Raw genomic sequence first — 9401 nt, 5'->3', positions numbered from 1 at the left:
GTAGCTGGACACTTATTGTTTACAAATATACTTCCATCATGCTAGATAAGCATGCTATATGTCTGCTTAATTATCTAACATGTTCAGACTATTTACTTTCAAAACAACGGTTTTCTTATTGGTTGAAAACAACCCTCACTTGTTATTGGTTGAAAACAATCTTTGCAACTAAGCACAAACTTTAATTAAATGCCATGCATGGTACACCAAGGTAAGTAGCTGGACCCTTCTTTCAGAGGCCAGGCGTACGTACGAACGCATGCCAACCTTTCATACAGACCCAACCAAACAAGTTCAGGGACACAGAACAGAACACCAGAACATGCAGCAGAGGCAGTCCTAGAATCAAACATCGCAATGTCACAGATGTAACTTGTGCCACCTATTTGTCCAAAAAAGAAGACGCATCAGTACCAAAAAATGCTTGCCAGAAAGGCACATCAGCCCACACACAAACCACGCCCAACCAACGGCTAAAGCTATCGCTCCAACTCATGAGCCTGAATCAACTGACGGTTGCCTGAATGAAGCCTAGCGGCGATCAAGTCAGCATCCGCCTGCGTTACTGCACCAAGAAGATGGTCGGTTTGCAAATTCCGTCAGCGGGTTGTCAGAAGAGCTTGCATTCGAAAAAAAATCAAAAAATCAAACAATCACGGGTGCGCCACATCACCCAGAGAAGCGCCGAGGGGCAAATCCGAAAAAGACTTCGATAATAGTTCCCTTACCAACTGGTTGATTCAGGTGCCCTCACCCAGCTCAAAGCATCCTCGACAGTAAACCAAGCAAAAGACACAACAGGACAGGAAAAGACAAAGACCGTTAATTGCCTGGGCCATTTCTTTTAACTTTCCTGAACTTGTTCCCTATGGCTCATAGGAACCCTGTCCTGAACCACTTGCCAGGTGACCAACTATGTTCTATATTGGAATCCCAAGCCCCCAAAGCATCTGCATATGAGTATTAGCCACTCGACTCGATCCCCTGAAAGTCAAAGCTCCAAGCATATATTTAGCCATCTATATCTTATCTTGTTAAGAGCGAGCTCCCAAACAACAAAATCATCGTGCTCACTAAGGTAAATCTCCCCTAAGATGCCCATCAGTTCAGACCATTCTCCCAACTCTAAATAGCTCCATTATGTAGTCTGTCAGACGTATGCTGAATTATGTAACCTGTCCATTTTATTTCCTTTAAAAACAAGCCTTTTTTACTGGTCCAATGAAAACAATCCTTGTAATTAAACACGGGCTTCATCGAGATCGAGGTAGATAAACCTCATGCATGCTAGGCCTTTTATTTTTCATCGACTCTGTACCACCATATCCTGCATTTAATTCTAGCCACATAATAAGGATCCAATTGCTCAAATAACTTGATGTGGACTATACAGGATGTTAGGAGTCAAAGTCATCCATCATATTCGTTTCTTTGCTAGAAATTATAAATCCAAATATGAACAAAAAAATCAGTCACTTTCTGTGGAGTTGTCGATTCTGGAGATACCATTCAGGGCAATTTGCAAGTCAGTCATGAAAGTTACTGATTTGTTTTGTCTACCATGCCGTTGACCAGAGTGTGGGTCTTTATATTGTTTGTTTGCTTTAAAATCCTCTTGGATTTCGCATTTTATCGATTACACCCTCTTTCCTTTGTTTCTTGTCCCTATTTCATCTTTAAGGGTATTGCCTTTCTCACTTTCTGTAGGAAACTGCAATCATATTCCTATGGTTGTCAGGTCAGTTAAGGATATTTCTTAACACAAGTGTAATATTTTTTTTCTTTCTTTCTACGTCGAATAGAACATAATTTTGTACAAAATAATGCACACATATTTTACCATGTTCTAGCCAAATATTTTCAAAAAGTAGAAGTACCTAAACTGTAATGGGTGTAGATACGGAATATAGAACATATAATTTTGTTGAAATACCATGTTCCTGCTGTCGAGGTGTGATACGGAATGGTGAGAGCACACAGTATGAGATAATAAAACGACTGAATTCGGAAGTAAGAACAGGTAAAGATATTCTTTAATCATGACGCATAACAAGCCAGCGTTTCCAGGGAACAGAAATTTGATGTGCTGAAATCAGTAGAAGCTAAAAACATAAATAATTCAAGCAAAGAAAATCAAATAATTATTCATCCTATTTTGTAAAAAACATAGGTACTTATTTGTCAAACTCCACTCCCTTTATCCTCCTTTTTCCGATCGCCTGGTCCCTAGAGCACTTCACTAACCCAAGGCGTAGCTACACGCTACACTGCCAATGATGTATCATCCGTCCTGTAGACATTCGACCTTGTTTTCACTGGCAATTTGCAACTTCAGCTATCTTATCAGGTACACGAAACTTTATGGTTTATCCAATCCCTTCTCTGAATACTTCTCTTTGTTTGTTCAATCCTTGAGATTTGTTAGCTTAATAAGGGAAACCTTATATCTATTATGGGGAGGTGTTATGGTGCGTGGTAGGATATAACTAACCTAAACCGCAAGAGGCACCACAGCACCTTGATGGAAGCCGTGCTTCAGGGGCAGAGGAAGACTCGGAGAAAAGAACCGGGATTATATCAGTTTTGTTTTTACAGCAGAGATTACATCAGTTTATTCCCTACTTAATTCGAATGAGTACAAGAGGACCTCCTTACATAGAGCTAATACCTAATGATTGCAACTACCGCGCACAAAAGCTACAACTAATAAGAGGACCTCCTTATATGTCCCTGAATTTTGAGGGTATCTATCTAACCATGTAGAACAAGTACATACATAACAGGAATCTCTTAAAAAAAACCTGGACTAAAAGTAAAAACAACATACCGTAGGGAAGGCATGAACCAATGAACTCTTGAGCAAAACTGAACTATCTTAGTCCCATGCCAAGATTTAGTGGGTAGAAAAATCATAGGTGCATGACTGGTAATCGGTATTTGCATAGGCGACTTGATTTGATCAATATGAACACAACCTTTGGATTTGACGGTTCCTGATCAGTTATTGCCTGGAGTCATTAGGTTCCTGCTCGTAATTATTATTCATCGATTTCAACTCATAGATAAACTTTTAAATAAATGTTATTAAGGATTTGTTCACTCATCATTTTCTGGTGGTAACCATCTTATTAACGTTTGGATTTGAATCCATAGTCGTAAGCATGATCCCACTTACATAAAACTTGATTACCTGGTAATATTAATGGAGATCTGTCACCTTATGGCAATCATGCCTGTCTAGTACATATATAATATGGCTATACTCGGAAACAGATCTGCTACTCCCATGTGCGAACAGCACGTAGTCTGGATTTGTTTTCAAATTATTAGCTTTCTACTGCTCTTGTAGGGGTTGTCTATCTGTAGTTGCTGGCTAGACATAATGTTCTTCCTAACTGTCCTAGTCTCTTGAAATACTATGATGGATCATTTTCTTACTGATGCAAACCAGGTTCCTCACCCACTTTGCAACTAATTATTTCTGCCCTTCTTTTCTGCAAGTTCAGGTGGGGTCCTGTTGTGCAACCGCCACGCCATTAAGCAAGGACAGTACACAAAATCAACTTTGTTTGTGAATTGTCAAAATCTCTGGAACAATGCCATAGTCTGTTATTCTTGCTTGATACAATTGCTCTTGGACTAATATATCAACGAAGAGAAACTCTCAGACATTTGATCTTGACGGACATCAGCAATGGCTTACCCAGTTCAGCCATTTGCCCGCCTATGCCTCGCCCTGATAGCTCTCTTGTTGTTTCCCATGGTGTCTGGCAACTGGAAAGGCTCTAACCAGATCCGCCTGAGATGTGGCGCCACCAGCAGTGTCACTGATTTTGATGGTCGAACGTGGGAAGGGGACGCTAACTTAAGGAGGTTACCTCTTCCTGGCTTTTCAGTCGATACGCCATCTCTAGACCCCTCACTTCCTTCCCCAGTACCTTACATGACTGCTCGCATCCTCACTTTGAATTTCACATATCTTCTTCGAGTTGACCCTGGCCGCATGTTCCTTCGGCTCTACTTCTATCCAACTTCTTATGGTGAACATTCTGCTGCAGATGCCTTGTTTAGTGTCACTGCCGGGATCCATAGCCTTCTAAATGACTTCAGTCCTTCCCGTAGTGCTCAGGCCATGGGTCGGACTTGCCTCATCCGTGAATACTCCTTGAATGTTACTTCAGTTGAACTTAATGTCACATTTACCCCATCACCACGCCATGCTGGATCTTACGCGTTTGTTAATGCCATTGAAATCGTGCCCACTCCAGACATTTTCACGACACCGGTGCCAAGATTTGTGAACGGTGGGAACCCAGATCTAATCCCGATTTCCTCTAGCATAGGCCTTGAAACAATGTACCGTCTTACTGCTGGGGGTAGTGGGTTTATCCTTGGGGGAGATGATTCTGGCTTTTACCGCATATGGGAAGGGAGCTCTCGCTATATGCTTTCAGGTGGCTTGAGTATTCAGAAAGGCAACAATGTCACGATCAATTACCCGCTTAGTATGCCAGATTACATAGCACCGAGCCAAATCTATGAGACAGCAATATCTATGGGGAGAAATCCACGTGCCAACATGAGGTACAATCTTACATGGATTTTGCCTGTCGATGCAGGGTTCTACTACCTTCTGAGATTCCATTTCTGTGAGATCCAGTATCCAATAACCAAGGTAAACCAGAGGAGTTTCTTCGTATACATCAACAACCAGACAGCAGTGGAGCAGACGGATGTCATTGCTTGGAGCGGAGGAATCGGTATACCAGTTTACACCAACTACGTCGTTGTCACAGTTGGTCATGGTCAGACAGATCTGTGGGTAGCACTCCACCCTGATCTCAGTACCCGTCCAGAATATCATGATGCAATTCTGAATGGCCTGGAAGTCTTCAAGCTACAGGATAACAGCAATAATAATCTTGCTGGTGTCAACCCTACACTCAAGCAAAATAGTGACCGTCCAGCATCTCATGGTCAAGATAAAACAAATGCTAGAATCCCAGCGATCATTGGAGGTGGAGCTGCTTCTGGTGTCTTGGCTTTGTTCATTTCCAGTTTCTGCATTTATGTTATGTACAGGAGGAAGAAAACTAACTACACTCATGGCAAGACCAACGGGAATCCTCCCAACGGAGATAGAGAATTGCTATTGGCCACCTCGCGCTCGCAGGATTTGAAGCTTTGCCACCACTTCACGTTCAAGCAAATCCAGGAAGCCACCAACAACTTCGATGAGACCTTTCTCCTAGGCAAAGGTGGGTTTGGGAACGTGTACCACGGTCAGATAGCTGGTACGCAGAAGGTGGCAATCAAGCGTGGTAACCCGCAGTCCCAGCAGGGCATCCAGGAATTTCGGAATGAAATCGAGATGTTGACCAATCTCCGTCATCGCCACCTTGTGTCACTGATTGGCTATTGCGATGAAGAGTCCGAGATGATCTTGTTATATGATTACATGGCCAATGGGACACTTCAGGAGCACTTGTACAACACCGACAAACCACCATTGCCATGGGAGCACCGCCTTGTCATATGCATTGGAGCCGCACTGGGGCTGCACTACCTGCACACCGGTGCGAAACAGGCCATCATCCACCGTGATGTGAAGGGTACTAACATTCTGTTAGATGACAAGTGGGTGCCAAAGGTTTCGGACTTTGGGTTGTCTAAGGCTAGTAAAGACGTGGACAATACCCACGTGAGCACTGTTGTGAAAGGCACCTTTGGATATCTAGATCCTGAGTACTTCCGGCGGCAGAGACTCACCAACAAATCAGATGTGTACTCCTTTGGGGTTGTTTTGTTTGAGGTTTTGTGTGCACGTCCAGTAATAGATCCTGAGCTTCCCGAGGAGCAAGTGGGCTTGCGTGAGTGGGCGCTGTCTTGCCAGAGAAAAGGTGTGCTCAGTGAAATCATCGACCCCTATCTTATGGGCAAGATCACTCCCCAGTGCTTCAGAAAATTTGCAGAGACTGCAGAGCAATGTGTTGCTGAACGTAGTATGGATAGGCCATCCATGGGTGATGTTCTGTCGAGCCTCCAGGTCGCACTACAGCTGCAGGAGGAAGACTGCAATTTCTCCGAGGAGACACTACTGTTGAACAGGTCATCGCTCGTGGCCACCAGGGTGCGACCATTTTCAGGTTCAATGATGAGCATCTCAGGAGTGAAAGCTGTATTCTCAGAGCTCATGCATCCAGATGGCCGATAAGACAAAACGTTCAGGACATTTAGTTATCATCTGCTCATTTTGTGAAGCTGGCAGATTCAGATTTACAGATGGATTTGCTCCTTATGTACGGCGGGTGTGTTGTTGAAAGATGTCATAAATCTGTCTGGGCATTGTACATTCAGATTATCTTCTGAACTGATGATACCGTAAATTGTTGAATTGATACATGTACTAGCAATATGTACTATGATGAGGGATCAATCTTTCTCAAGAGTGAAGCACAAGTAGCTTACTTCATTTCAGGCCTTCGTCTGCCTGCAACATCCAAGTGCAGAGCAAAGATATCTTGAATGCTGGTATCCTCTGGACAACCTGGCTAGTAGCTACGCATTAGTACGTACATACCTTTACTCAGGACTTGAATGCGACTGCTTTTCTTTGCCGGTTGATCCCTGAGCTCATTTGTTTTCCTCCACTTTTGCTGCTACGTGCTGCAAGTGCAACACATGTGAATGTCAGTTCAGTCCAGGTCAAGTGTCAACTACATGTAGATGTCATTGCTGTGCTCGCCATGTATACCTATCCACGCACGTGCTGGTCAACAACTGAAAACAAGTAGAATAACAGGGCATGTATGTACATGTGTTAGAGAATAAGCATAAAGCGAGGGAAATGGCATCAGGAAAAAGAATTATTACTTGGTACATACTGTTAGATGTGAGCATCTCATACGAAGAGCAGGTCCAAATATTCAATAATTTGCATCCGCAGGCTAACTCTGTATTTATAAATTCATCCGGCAAATGTCCAAATTATGGCCTGCAGAGGATATTTTGAAGCGATAAACCATGGCAATGTCACTCCTAATCCACTCACAATGCTGCGCTGATTAATCCTGATTCTCTTCCAGAGTTGTTTCTCTGGGCTGTTCAGTTCTCTTGGAACATACAAACTTGTAACTTGTTTTCGTCTCCCCTGCTATAATGAAAATGCAGAGCTCCTGCTATTGCCTGCGAAAAAAAAGGCAACTGTCTGATCCAACCCGAAACATCCTTTGCAGTAAACGGAACAGAAGACGCGACAAGACAGGAAAAGAAAAGGTTATCAACACTCTCATTCAGCTCAAAACAAGGGAAAAGACCATTTTCTGAAGTTGTTCCCCGTAGGAACTCTGTTCTGAATCACTTGTCAGGCACACAACTCTGTTCTTCAGAGGAATCCCAAGCCCCGCAATTGCACATGGGTATCAGCCACTCCATCCCCTGCAAGTCAAAGCACGATACAAAATCGTAGATGGCTGCACGATTAACAGTGAACCTTTCTGGTTTAGCTATCAACTATGTAATGTGTTACTAAACTAAGTTGAATATAAATAAATATTGAGTGAAGGGGAAGATTCTTGCCTGTTGAGTGTTGAGAACCATCCTATAGAAACCAATGACAGAAGACACAGAAACTAGAATATTGTCCTGAGCTGAGTCTTAGATCCTCCCAAGTCCAAGTGCGTTCTTCTCCCTCCCTAGAAAACAGAGCATTTATGTACTCCCTCCGTTCGGAATTAGTTGTCGCAAAAATAGATGTATCTAGATGTATTTTAGTTCTAGATACATCCATTTCCGAGACAAGTAATTCCGAACGGAGGGAGTATATCTGTCTGAAATAAGCAATTTGCACTCTATGTACATCTCGAATAAGAATTCTTACTTGGTACACACCATTAGACATGGGCGTTGCATACAAAGAGCAGGTCAAAAAGTTCAGCAATTTGCACTCTATCTGTAAACCCATCTGGCCGGCACAGGTCAAAATGATTGTGCACAACAGAGAATATCCGGAGGCGATAAGCATGTCAGTGTCACTCCTATATATCCACTCACAATACTACAGTGGTTAATCTTTGTTCACGATTGGATCTGGCAATGTGGGTCCCCTCTATTCAAATAGGCAGACTTCTTCATGTACGTACACCATAGAGACAGAGGCCATGAACTGCACAGGAACACCGCCTTACCGCTGCTCCCCATGGAGCCAGGAATAGGAATTAGTTGGCGCCGCGGCTTCTCCTGGCTCCGCCGACAGCGCCGCCTTGTGCCTCCCGCGTCTGCGCTTGGGCCATTGCCGCAAAACAGAGACGGCGCCTGACCACCTGCCCAGAACTGGCCGCGGCCTGCCGAGAGGAATAGGAAGACCTCCGCTCCTATGGAGTCCAGCAGTAGGGATGGCGTGCGGGCGGCGCTGCGGCGGCGGCGGCAGAGGAGGATATAGTAGAAGAGAGTGAGACCAACCTCTCCCCCGAAAAAAAAAACACAAAAGACCAACCTCTGAGGCACTGACGACGCGGGCCCGCGGTTCACAGACCAGGCGCAGGGAGGCGGGTCAAGCCAACTAAAAGGCCACAGCCCGGCCCACCCTGCTCTAGCTCTATCCTATGCTTTTCTTCTTCTCACGGCATGAATTTCTCCTTTTGGACATTTTTAGACGGATATATACGATTCATAAGCATGGTGATGCTTCTTACTTCTTACTCCATCATGGCCAAATTATAGTGCATAAAATTTATTTTATTCAAGTTAAAACTTTACAAATATTGAATAATTTTCTAAACAAAATATGACCATTTACAATAACAATTTTTTATATATTAATATAACGGTATTATTTTTGCATTGTAAATGAAGATACAATTTCTGCTCTCTCCGTCCTAAAATAAGTGGCTCCGCCTTATTACAACTTTGTACTACTAGAATTAGTACAAAATTGAGACACTTATTTTAAAACGCAAGGAGTATAAGTTTGGTCAATGTTCACAAATTTTTTTAATTGGTGCCGGGAGGGTAGATGACTACAGAGACACGGGATTGCTTTTCATGGACCCTACCTCACATGTGGGATGGGATTTCAGGACTTCTTTCTTAGAGCATCTCCAACAGCCGCGGTAAACTAGCGCCGCGCCGCAAATTAGTCTGTTTTAGCACGCGCGCAACGCGGCAGGTCGCTCCAGCGGGCGCGCAAAAACGGCGCGCGCGCTATAACAAGTTGGGGCGCGGTCGAAAACACTGTCCCGCGCGATGTATTTCGGGCGCCCGCTACAGCGCGTGGCACACTTGAGCGCTTGCGCCGCACTCTCTCCTCTCCTCCTCCTACGCCCCGCGCGCACCGGCGCCGGCTCCCTGTCACCCACCCATGGACGCGCACACCGGCACATCGCTCACCCTGTTGTACAGCC

The 9401-nt window shown here is 44.1% G+C and overlaps 1 protein-coding gene and 1 long non-coding RNA gene across 3 annotated transcripts; one reads left to right on the top strand and one right to left on the bottom strand.

Annotated features, from left to right (window-relative positions):
* The first annotated feature begins 2239 nt into the window (after positions 1 to 2239).
* Positions 2240 to 6477, top strand: LOC123072632 (receptor-like protein kinase FERONIA). Its single transcript, XM_044496234.1, has 2 exons — positions 2240 to 2347; positions 3507 to 6477. The coding sequence occupies exon 2, from the start codon at positions 3695 to 3697 to the stop codon at positions 6212 to 6214; it is 2520 nt and encodes an 839-aa protein (XP_044352169.1). The 5' UTR covers positions 2240 to 2347; positions 3507 to 3694; the 3' UTR covers positions 6215 to 6477.
* A 4-nt stretch (positions 6478 to 6481) lies between these two features.
* On the bottom strand, positions 6482 to 8437 carry LOC123072634 (uncharacterized). 2 transcript variants are annotated; one of them, XR_006435283.1, is made up of 5 exons: positions 7880 to 8437; positions 7317 to 7694; positions 6885 to 7185; positions 6755 to 6780; positions 6482 to 6666 (listed from the first exon to the last, which is right to left on the bottom strand). It is a non-coding gene; the product is annotated as an uncharacterized lncRNA (long non-coding RNA). The 2 variants fall into 2 exon arrangements; XR_006435282.1 differs by having other exon boundaries at positions 7317 to 8437.
* Between the last annotated feature and the right edge of the window lie 964 nt (positions 8438 to 9401).

The sequence above is a fragment of the Triticum aestivum genome, chromosome 3B, assembly GCF_018294505.1.
Source record: "Triticum aestivum cultivar Chinese Spring chromosome 3B, IWGSC CS RefSeq v2.1, whole genome shotgun sequence".
In the NCBI taxonomy this organism is placed as follows: domain Eukaryota; kingdom Viridiplantae; phylum Streptophyta; class Magnoliopsida; order Poales; family Poaceae; genus Triticum; species Triticum aestivum.
Note: the sequence above shows the minus strand (reverse complement) of the source record. Positions and strands in the feature narration are given on the sequence as shown.